The sequence below is a fragment of the Oryctolagus cuniculus genome, chromosome 2, assembly GCF_051225735.1.
Source record: "Oryctolagus cuniculus isolate XC-2025 breed Fujian yellow rabbit chromosome 2, ASM5122573v1, whole genome shotgun sequence".
Lineage (NCBI taxonomy): Eukaryota > Metazoa > Chordata > Mammalia > Lagomorpha > Leporidae > Oryctolagus > Oryctolagus cuniculus.
In genome coordinates this window covers 75,545,029-75,556,986 of record NC_142868.1, presented here as the reverse complement: position 1 = coordinate 75,556,986, position 11,958 = coordinate 75,545,029, and the positions used below count along the sequence as shown (strand labels likewise).

At 43.7% G+C, this 11,958-nt stretch overlaps 1 protein-coding gene across 7 annotated transcripts in view; it reads left to right on the top strand.

The window, feature by feature from the left end:
• Window positions 1-560: 560 nt before the first annotated feature.
• MICU3 (mitochondrial calcium uptake 3) overlaps window positions 561-11,958 on the top strand; it is a 113,294-nt gene continuing 101,896 nt past the window's right edge. For all 7 annotated transcript variants that reach the window (XM_051842596.3, XM_017338923.4, XM_089325875.1 and 4 more), the window contains exon 1: window positions 561-1,627. In XM_051842596.3, coding sequence (XP_051698556.1) covers window positions 1,235-1,627 — 393 coding nt within the window. In that variant the 5' untranslated portion in view covers window positions 561-1,234. The remainder of the gene's footprint in view (window positions 1,628-11,958) is intronic.

Here is an 11,958-nt window from a genome sequence, read left to right as displayed (position 1 = left end):
CAGGAACCCAAACATTTCAGGGGCTCCTAGCATCCTTCCACAGTTCGAAGACAAATGCCAGCGTGGGGAACTGCTAAGACTTTCTCATAAAACTGATTCGCTGTAGCAAACAAACAAAAAAGCAAACGCAAGAAGTAATGAAGGCCGGTGCAGCTCCCTAGGCTAATCCTCCACCTGCGGCGCCGGCACCCCAGATTCTAGTCCCAGTTGGGGCGCCGGAATTCTGTCCCGGTTGCTCCTCTTCCAGTCCAGCTCTCTGCTGTGGCCCGGGAAGGCAGTGGAGGATGGCCCAGGTCCTTGGGCCCTGCACCCCATGGGAGACCCAGGAGGAAGCACCTGGCTCTTGGCTTCGGATTAGTGCAGCGCCGCTGACGGTGGCGGCCATTTGTGGGGTGAACCAACGGAAAGGAAGACCTTTCTGTCTCTCTCTCTCACTGTCTAACTCTGTCAAAAAATAAAAAAAAAAAAAAAAAAAAAAAGTAATGAAGACACAATTCACTTATCAACTCCTTGTATTTACACCAACAGCCTTTCTCTAAAAACACCTTTCAAGATTTTGTCTTTATTCAAGATTTAAAAAAAATCTTTCATATGCTTAAGACAGTTCTGATCCGTTGAATCAAACGAGTCTAGGAATACGATAAAATATATCAATGCCATTAAAAACAGCATTGGTCGTGCCCCATCCACCGAGTAATCAAAACGTTAATTGCCTTAACTGGCAATTTCTACAACCTGAGCCAATTTTGTGTGACTCGTTTTTGGGGGGTACACGTGAGGACAGTTTCTAGTGTCGATCTGATCTCGAATTAGAAAATCAGGACACAGGGGACTTTCTGCGAGGGGCGCGGACGAAGCTCAGAGACCCAGCCGGCACGGCCGAGACGCGGCCCGCAGGCGAGCCGAGACCCGGCCGGGTTCCGCTGACCCAGCTGTGCCCTGCGGTGCTGGGTTCTCGCGCAGCCAATGCCGCCCGCTGTCGGCGCGATTATTTACGACCGCCCGGCTGCGCAGGGTGGTGCAGGCCCAGGAGCACCCGGGATCTGCCGCCTCTTCCAGGTTCTCCCTGGGCCGAGTCCCGCAGTTCCCCGAACCGAAGGCTGTCCCGGCCGCGCGTTCGCAGGGGTCGCTCTGACAGCGGCGAAGCCCGGCGCGCCGACTTCTCGCGAGGTTTCGCGCCCTCCTCACCCACCTCCTCCGCCCGCTCCCAGCTCCGGCGCCCGCGGCTCCCGCTATGGCTGCGCTGCGGCGGCTCTTGTGGCCGCCACCCCGGCTGCCGTCTCCGCTATCCCCTCACCAGCCCTTTCTGGGGCCGCCCGGGCGGCCTGCGGGGACGGTCCCGGGTTTCCCTGGCCGGCCCTTCTCCAGCCGGGAGGATGAGGAGGGTGCTGTGGCGGAGGCTGCTTGGAGGCGGCGGCGGCGGCGCTGGGGGGAGCTGAGCATCGCGGCGGCGGCCGGCGGGGGTCTCGTCGGCCTCGTGTGCTACCAGCTGTACGGGGACCCCAGGGCCGACTCACCGCGGGGGCTGGCGCCGGGGCGCCCCTGCGAGAGCGCGGCCGCAGAGCCCGAGGAGGCGCTCCGCGGCCGGGGGCTGCTTCCCATCCCGGTCGCTGCTGCCAAGGAGACGGTATGTGCGCGTGCGCGCGCTGGCCCGGCCCGCAGGTGACGCCCCAGGGTTGGCGGGCAGGTGTGATTCACCTGCTCGCGGGAGGGGGTGGTGTGAGGACCGTGCGGGGTGAGCCTGAGACGCGGGGCCTCCTGCGAGGTCGGACGTGCCGGGTTGTGGCGACCGTGAGCCGTGTGACGCGGAGTGGGGAACCGCGGGCAATGAGACCTGCTAGGCCAGGCACGTCCGGGTCCCCCTCACCCAGGTGTCCGGAAGACAAAGATGATGCTCTTGTGGCTGCATCAGGACCATACTTGTTTCTACGGCTGTGACCTTTCAGCCAGACCCCCACGACTCAGAAAAAAAAGGGCAAAGGAACCCTCAGGCCGGATGAGGGCCCTACATAGGGTAAGGAAGTTTATTAGTCCCAAGAGAGGAAATACTACAGTGTCTAGCCTCCTCATCACAGGTGAGAAGGAAGAACAATGTTGCCAGACTGGTAGAGAAAAGAAAAGCCCATTTAAAAAGTTTATTTCTCCCCTCCACTAAAGCTAGAATCCCTTAAGTAGGTAATGGGTAGAACACCAAAAGGCAGGGAACCGTGAATGAAGCTAATTCGTACAGAGCAACATCACATAAAAATGCTCAAGTATCGTTATGTGGTCGAGAATATAAAGAAGGGTGTAAGGCAAGAATGAGTAAAGGAGCGTGATGTTTTTGTCACATCCGTGAATGTAGTAGTCACATAAGTGAGTAGGAAGATTATTAGGGAAACTTTCCTTGTAAGGCTAGAAGTGTGCGTGGAAGGCTTGCAGGAAAATCATTGAGAAAGCTGTGCTGTTTGTAACTATAGCCTTTAGTCTGTACATAAGTACACAACGCTGATTGGATGTAATTGCATTAGTTACTCTTTGTGGAGGTTGTCCATGTGTTTTAGTGAGGGAATCTGTTTTATGGGTCTTCTAGCAACATGTATACGATGAAGACTTAAAATACTAGCAGACACCTTCAGCCATCATCTGTCCCCACCCCACCCAACCAGTGAACTCTTGTGGCTTATCTTGGAGAATGGCATGAACCTTGTGTCCTGGTTGACTAAGTTTTAACTTTAAATCAACTGTAGTTCGTCTAGGAACAGATTAGCAAGGTAGAAAGCATTCATACAGTATTTTCTTTTTAAAAGTTAATTTTACTTTTAAAGTTGAGACAAAATATCATGCAGTTTTTAACAGACCACAACCAGAAAGCTAGAACTCACTCTCCCAGCTACTAGTTGTATCATTTGGGGCAAATTCCTGCTCACAATGCCTGTTTCTTCATCTGCAAAATGAGGCTGATAGTCGCATTGTGAGTAAAAGAATTCGTATATTTGAAGTACAGTGGTACCCCTGGCATGTAGTGGGCATTCAATAATTTGGTTTTTATTTATTGATATTTAAAATTATACATATTTTTATTTGTTTACATTATTGTTTAATGTTTATGAACGTTGCTATCCATTGTTTTAGAGATCGAATAATATTAAAAATCCTATGTCTTACCCTTCTCAAGTCTGTCCCTGAGTTCTTTTTGGTTGTTCATTTTGTGTGTGGACTTTATTCCCTCTCTAAACTTTTACATTCTTCTCTTTATCTCTACTGTTTAAAATTTACATAGTTGGCCGGCAGCTTACTTGGCTAATCCTCCACCTGGGGTGCTGGCGCCCCAGGTTCTAGTCCCAGTTGGGGTGCCCGATTCTGTCCAGGTTGCTCCTCCTCCAGTCCAGCTCTCTGCTGTGACCCAGGAGTGCAGTGAAGGATGGCCCAAGCGCTTGGGCCCTGTACCCGCATGGGAGACCAGGAGGGAAGCACCTGGCTCCTGGCTTTGGATCGGTGCAGCGCGCTGGCTGTAGCAGCCATTTGTGGGGTGAACCAATGGAAAAAAAGGAAGACTTTATCTCTGTCTCTTTCTCTCTCTGTAACTCTGCCTGTCAAAAAAAATTACATAGTAAATTTAAATTTAAATTAATTGTGCAAGTTATGTAAGGGCCCTTTTCAATAGGGAAATATATGTCTGAAAATTCTGTGTAATTTTCTTTTATTATTTCTTTCACAGTTTCATTTTTTTTCTGTTAGTTTGAAATTCAATCTCCGGACAGATCTTAATCTAATCCTTTATTTTTTAGTTTTTTAAAGAGAGAGAGAGAAAATACAGAGATCTCCCATCTAAAGGTTCACTCTGCAATTACCAGCAACATTTGCAGAGTGTTGCCTTGGGCCAGGCTGAAACCAGGGACTGGAAATTCAGTCCCCTGCTCCCACATAGGTAGCAGGGACTCAACTCTTTGGGCCATTACCTGTTGCCTCCCAGGGTGGGCATTAGCAGGAAACTAACCAGAAGCTGAAGCAGGAGTTAAACCCAGGAGCTCTGATTCGGGGTTCTCATGTCCAAAGGGGTGTTGTTACTGCTGCTCTAGGTGTTCACTAATGTTTGTGTGGTACAGCACCTTACTGTGTTTCATGGTTGCAATATTTTCTCTTTGACTATAAAGATGTAAATTATAGTTTAGTCTTTTGCTCACTTGGGTTACTTTGTTTCTTTTAGGTCCTTTGTTATTCCTGCATGATTTTTACAAACTCTCACCTTGATTTTGGAAGGTTTCCTCACTGTGTTTTGCTTGTTTGAAAACCACTCAAGGTCTTTGTTCATAAACCTGGTTTTTCATCTGGTGATTGGGACTTTTCAGTAGAGCAGCATCCAAATCTCAGTATTTTTTGGCTCTCTCTTGTCTGGTACCGTTGAGTTTCTTCAAAGAGCAGGAAAGAAAGGAGGGGCAGTAATCTTAGGGATGAAGGCACAGATACACATATGTGTAAGAGCATGTGTCTTGTGGGCTGTCTGCTATTATACTTACATGTTGGTACTCAGTCCTCTGTTTTCAACACCAGCACTTACACTGTCTTATAAGTCCTTGTGTTTCCAAGGCCTTGTACTTTTTAGGGTTCCATATAGAAATTAACTTACTCCTGTTTGATCTTCTCCACAGCACACAGATCAGCCTCTAAGTCAGTTATTTCGCCTCCAACTCTTCAACTTTATAAAAGTTTGGTGAATTATTTTAAATGATTTAGGGCTTTCTCTTTCTTAGTCTGTATATTTATGCTGTTTTAAAATTTACTTATGATTTTAGTGTGGCCAGCGGAAGAAAAGGTTTTGAAGGAGACTCATGTAGTTAATCTGCCGTTTTTCAGATTTCTGCTGCTTCATTTATTATGTTTACTTGATCTTCCTGAAGTGGTAGAAATGATTCCTTTAGGTGTTTAAAACTATTGCTAAGAACTTTTCATAAAGCCTCTTTTAAGCAGCATATTATGTTGGGCATAGCTTGGCATATAAATTAACCTGTGTATGTTATAATACTTTAACTGATGGAAGTCAAGAGCATTAACCTATAAAAATAAATTCTATTGCCATTGCTTTGAAGATTTCTGAACTTCTGCCAGAAGGCCTCTGACTGATAAAATATTCCTGCTGATCCTGTATTCTCCGATAATGACTTTTTGGGGAACTATTTGTGTGAATTGCTTACCTTCTTTGCTTGTCTTAGCACTTTAAGGAAATGGACTGTATTGGTCTTGGTCACCTTCATATTTTCCTTGTCAGGTAAAGGGCTTAGCTCTTGTAGACACAATAAATATTTGTTAAATTAGACAAGCCCATGATAAATATTTGTATGGCATATATACGCTGAAGAAGTACAACTGCATTCTGTGAGTATTATTGGGTTAATATTTTGTTCAACTAAAGTAGTTATTTACAGTCATATTGACTTCAGTCAGAGTCAAAATTCCTGTCTTTGGGAGACCACATCACGTGACACAGTATTTATTTTAATTGTGCAAGGTTGGCTTGCCAAAATTTTCCAGTAAATTGTGGCCTTGAACTTTACCATAAAGAGATGTTGACAAGATTATTTTGAGAACCTTAAACGTTTTAGCCATACAACACTATTTTTATTAGGGGGAAAAATTTTGTCCTAGAACTGCCTTTTTGTTTCAGGTCCAGAATAAAAACAAAACAAAACAAACAAAAAAAAACCCTCAAAAAAACCTCAGAGTGCTTAACACTTTACTCCTATGTTTTATTTATTTTGCAGAACACATGAGCTATTTTATGATTTGTTTATTTGAAGAAGCTTCAACCAATTCAGTTTTACTGTGGGGTGGAAAATGAGTTCAACTGATTTTCTGTCTGCTTTTTATTCCTGTATTAGCTAAAAATCCTGCATTAAAATTTTTTTCACTATATATCTTTTTAAAATTTTCATCTACTTGAAAGGAAGAGTCAGAGCAAGAGAGAGAGAGAGAGAGAGATTGTACATCTGCTGATTTACTCCCCGAATAACTGCAACAGCCAGGGTTCTGCCAAGTTGACACCAAGAGCTGGAATTCCATCCAGGTCTCCCGGGTGGGTGGCAGGGACCCAAGCACTTGAGCCATCATATGCTGCCTCTCAAGATGCATTATCAGGAAGCCGAGCATTATCTAAAGCAGAGTAGCTGGGACTTGAACCAGCACTCCGATAGTGGATGCAGACATCCCAAGCCGGAGTTGAGCCTGCTGCACTATAATGTCTGCCCCTCTTTATTGTATGTATTTTCCAGGGCATCTTGAGATATAGTTTTATGCTTATTTTTCCCCCAGCATATTGAAGAATTTATCAGATGTGTAAATGGAGAATAGTTAGGAAAATGAAAATAGGTTCATTATGTGTAAAATAATATTGTTGTATAGGAAGATAAACTAAGTGATCCCCTCTTTTGGTTTCCTGAATCACCTTGTGACAAGTCCACCAGATTCCACCTGCTCACTTTGAAATGGTTTGACCATGTAATAAGTTCACACACCACCATTTGAATATAGAGCCTCCCTCCCACAACTAAATCACAGTAAGATTTGGATGAATTTCCGAAAAGTATATTCTCTTTCTGGTTACACCAGAAATGTAGTTGTGGGAATGAATACATCTTTACCTGGGATTTGATGAAAGCTGGTTGTGACACTTTGTAGGGGTTCTTTTATTTAGATCCACATTGGGAATCAGGACATGAAACCGTCCTAACTCTGAACTTAAATTTTTAAAAAATCTTCATCTTTTCAATAATTTCAGCATTAAGTTTGAATGAATGTGTATAATAATTTTTTTCCTCGCTCTGTGTGATCTCTATGAAACAAAACAATCAAAACAACAAGAAGAATTGAATTGTATTTTGAATTGGAATTCAGGTGTATTTGTGTTTAATGTGACTTCTGAACTGATTTTCACATACGATTCTACTTATGTAATTTTGGACTGAACTGTTTATGATTACTTAGTAAAATGTAATTATCCTTTGGACTGAATATATATAATTTATCTCTAGTAATTTTTCTGAAATGAGTGCCATTTTCTTCCTAAAGATTAAAGAAACTTTGGAATCATTAAAGCTATTACAATAATGCTACTTTAAAAAATTTTTATTTACTTATTTGAAAGGCAGAGTAATAGAGACAGGAGATATTGGATAGATGGATATCCTCCATCTGCTGGTACACTCCCCAAATGCCCACAACATCCAGGGCTGGGTCAGGCTGAAGCCAGGAGCCAGGAACACTATCCAGCTTGGGTAGTAGGGATTTGAATACCTGAGCCATCTTCTGCTCCCTTCCAAAGTGCTTTAGCAGGAAGCTGAATCAGAAGCAGAGTAGCTAGAACTCAAGGGGCTGGCATTGTGGAGTAGGGGGTTAAGCCACAGGTGCAGTGCTATCATCCTTTGAGGGTGCCTGTTCCAGTTCTGGCTGCTCCATTTGCAATATAGTTCCCTGCTAATGGCCTTGGGAAAACAGTGGAAGATGAGCCATCTGTTTGAGCTCCTGCCACCCACTTGAGAGATCAGGATGAGGCTCCTGGCTCCTGACTTTGGCCTGGCCCAGCACTGGCCTTTGTGGCCATCCAGGGAGTATACCAGTGGATGGAAGATATCTGTTTCTCTGTCTGTCCCCCTCCTCTCTTTGTAACTCTGATTTTCAAATAATTTTTTTTTTTAAAGGCAGAGTAGCAGAATTCAAACTCTAATATGGGAAGTGGGCATCCTAAGTGCAGCTTAACCCCCTATACCAAAATGCCAGCCAACATCCCTACATTTTATAGTATGTTTTTATGGAGTATAAAGAGGTGTTTTGATACATGTATGCATTTATAATGATTAAATCAAGTGAAAGAAATTTGTATTCTTTTGCAATTTACTATCTAGTGAGAATGTACAATAACTATAATGCAACATGGTAAAGTAATGTGAGGGGGGAAATAGAATTCTACCATGGGAGCATGGTAGAATAAGATATACCCCAGGATCGAGGCCTTAAACATGGCTTTGTGGGGAGCAATCCGGACTGGACTGAGTTACTGGAATTAAGACTTATTCTATGCATCTGCTCTCCCACAATAAGGCGCTGGGAGAGGAGAAAACAGCTTCTACCCAGCTGCCTCCAGTTCAGCCAATAAACAGCAGGACCTGCTCCTGATTGGAGGAGAGCAGCGTACTCGGCGTGTGGGCAGCCGAGTTGGGATTGGTGGAAGAGGACTATAAAGGAGGAGAGAGACGGCATGCACCAGGAACATCTAAGGGGAACACCTAAGGGGAACACCTGTGCAGCCCCTGAGAGAGCCGGCCGGCGGTGTGCCGCTCCCCTGCGGAAGTGGGGAATGTGGCCAGGGGGAACTGCCCTTCCACGGAGGTGGAAGGGATAGTAGCCAACCCGGGAAGAACCAGCAGCAAACCCGGGGAGGGCCGAGCAGACAAAAGAACAGCTCAGGGTCCTGTGTTGTTCCTCCACGGGGAGGGGGAGCGACAGGCTTAAATGTGCAGGAAGCTTCATCTAAGAAAAGACTTAAAGAATGAGTAGGAATTATTAGGTACAAAAGGAATGCAGGGGGGTGAGGAAATATATTCTAAGTCAAGGGAACAACATGCGGTAGCATAATGTGTTCACAGAACTGGAAGAATGTCAATATAGATGTAGCAGAGAATTTAAGGCAAAGAGTAATCAGACATAGTCTAATAGTTGATAGGAAAGTGGATAGTGCAAAACCTTCAAAGGTCAACTAGGGAACGTGAACTTTAAGAGAATTGAGAGACATTTGCTTATTTTTAGGGATGAAGATGATATATTAAAATGTGTATTTGGAAAAATCACTTTAGGTGTGGAGGCAATGGGGAAGGAGAGGGAGGGATGGGTAAGGAGTCTTAGGTAAGATGCTATTGCTTCTTAGAGAAGAATGTGAGAGTGTGATTCTCTTTAAGTCTTTAATTTGTAAAGAAAATATACATGTCTGTCAGTTTTTAGCCATAATACGTCCTTAGATAAGAGATGGTTATTACTTTACTAGGGAAATTATTGTAAGAAGTTACTGAATTGGAGAGAGATTGAGGAGGTAGGATCACTAGTACTGACTAGTTGATTGACTTAGAAATGAGGAAGATGGAGGCCGGCGCCGTGGCTCAATAGGCTAATCCTCCACCTTGCGGCGCCGGCACACCGGGTTCTAGTCCCGGTCGGGGTGCGGATTCTGTCCCGGTTGCCCCTCTTCCAGGCCAGCTCTCTGCTATGGCCAGGGAGTGCAGTGGAGGATGGCCCAGGTGCTTGGGCCCTGCACCCCATGGGAGACCAGGAAAAGCACCTGGCTCCTGGCTCCTGCCATCGGATCAGCGCGGTGCGCCGGCTGCAGCGGCGGCCATTGGAGGGTGAACCAACGGCAAAAGGAAGACCTTTCTCTCTCTGTCTCTCTCACTGTCCACTCTGCCTGTCAAAAAAAAAAAAAAAAAAAAAAAATGAGGAAGATGGAAGAACCCAGTGATATTGAAGTCCTTGTTTTGGCAGCTGGAAGGATGTGCTGCATTTCACTGAGACTGAGCTCTCAAGAGAAAAAAGAGAAGCTAGTGGGCATGGATTATAAAATTTTAATTTGCACAGTGGATCCAGGATTTTATTGGACAAAGGAAAACTTCCAGTTGGATATGTAGATCAGAAGCTCGAGAGAGAAATATGTACTATAGAAATAGAGTTGGGAATCAAATACTAAATGTCATTAAGAATGGATAACATTGTTCAGAATATGTAAAATGAAAAGAGAAAAGCACCTAAGGAGGGCGCCCGTGAGCATCCGTGATTTGAAGGACTGACAGAAAAAGGAAGCTCTGCAAATGCCAAGAAGGTGCAGACAAGTAAAAATAAGACAAGGAGGGACATGGAAGCAATGAAAGATAGTACCCAGCAGAGGCAGTAGTCACAGTAAATGCTATCCAGGAGGATTCCAATATGAGAAACAGAAAATTACATTGAGTTAGCAATAACAAAGTCATGGGTGATTTTGGAAATCAAATTATAGTTGGATAAATTGAGAATAAAGGTGAGGAAAAAGTAAGGTAGACAAGGTGAGGACGTGTTGACAACCCTTTCAAGAATTGGGCCATGAAGGGGAGGAGAGAGGATGGTAGCTTGAGGGACATAGAATTGTTTCCTATTTTTTTGTTTGTTTGTTTCTTAAGATGAAAGCTCCTTCAATGTATTTAAATACTGAAAGAAAGAGGATCATTGATTTGTCAAGGGCCAGAATAAAAAACATAAGTGAAGAGTTTGATCATGGATAATAAGACAGATGATACTTACATTGTATTAGGAGGAGGAGATGGGAGGAAACAGATTGTATACATGTTGAGTGGCAAGTATAACTGGAGGAATTCTTGCCTGATGGCTTCTCTTTTCTCTGTGAAACAGGAGGTGACTCCATATCTTGAAAGAAAACCATAGAAATGTAGGGGTAAGGATGGATGCAGTTAAGATGCTGGTTAAGATGCTACATCTTGTTTTAGAGTGGGTTGGTTCAATATCCACCTATGGCTGCTGATTCCAACTCCCTGCACTGATGGTTCACATAACTGGGGAGACCTGGCCCAGGCCTCTACATTTGGGGAGTGAACCAGTGGATGGCAGTGCTGTCTTTCTCTGTACCTCTTAATGAATGAATAAATGAATTTTAAAAAAAGATGTGTGAACTAACTACAACAAAAATTTGTAAGAAAGTGGATGATTGAATTAGCCACTGTGAATTCAAAAAAAGAAAAATGTAGAAAACCGTATCTCTTAATTTGATCATATTTTATATTTGCAAACTTAAATATGAATTTTTAAATTATAAAGTAAATTATTAACTTGCCCAAGAAATTTAGTATTTTGATATGATCACAACTTTTGCTGTACTAACTTACTAAGTTGTTTTCTGCTATTCCTTCTTTTTTTAAAAAACTTTTATTTAATAAATATAAATTTTGAAAGTACAACTTTTGAATTATAGTGGTTTTTCTGCCCATAAATACCCTCCCACCTGAAAACCATCCCATTCTTCATTAGGATTCATTTTTAATTATCTTTATATTATAGAAGATCAACTTGGTATATACTAAGTGAAGATTTCGGGGCCGGTGCTGTGGTGCAGCGGGTTAACGCCCTGGCCTGAAGCGCCGGCATCCCATTGGGCGCTGGTTCGAGACCTAGCTGCTCCACTTCCAATCCAGCTCTCTGCTATGGGCTGGGAAAGCAGTAGAAGATGGCCCAAGTCCTTGGGCCCCTGCACCCATGTGGGAGACCATGAGGAAGCTCCTGGCTCCTGGCTTCAGATTGGCACAGCTCTGGCCGTTGCGGCCATCTGGGGAGTGAACCATCGGTTGGAAGACTCTCTCTCTCTCTCTCTCTCTCTCTCTCTCTGCCTCTCCTGTCTCTGTAACTCTGACTTTCAAATAAGTAAATCTTTAAAAAAAAAAGATTTCAACAGTTTGCACCCACATAGACACACAAAGTATAAGGACTGTTTGAGTACTAGTTTTACCATTAATTCGCATAGTACAACACATTAAGGACAGAGATCCTACATGGGGAGTAAGTGCACAGTGACTCCCGTTGTTGATTTAACAATTGACACTCTAATTTATGACGTCAGTAATCACCCAAGGCTCTTGTCATGAGCTGCCAAGGCTGTGGAAGCCTCTTGAGTTCACAACTCCGACCTTATTTAGACAAGGCCATAATCAAAGTGGAAGTTCTCTCCTCCCTTCAGAGAAAGGTACCTGCTTCTTTGATGGCCCATTCTTTCTGCTGGGATCTCACTCACAGAGATTTTTCATTTAGGTCATTTTTTTTATGCTACTCAATAAGAGATATATAAATCTTAGTAATCTGATCTAATTAGTACTTTTTTTACCCATGATGTAATATTTAACTTACATAGGAAATGCACTAAACTTATAATACAATACAGATTTAATTCTTTTTATTTAA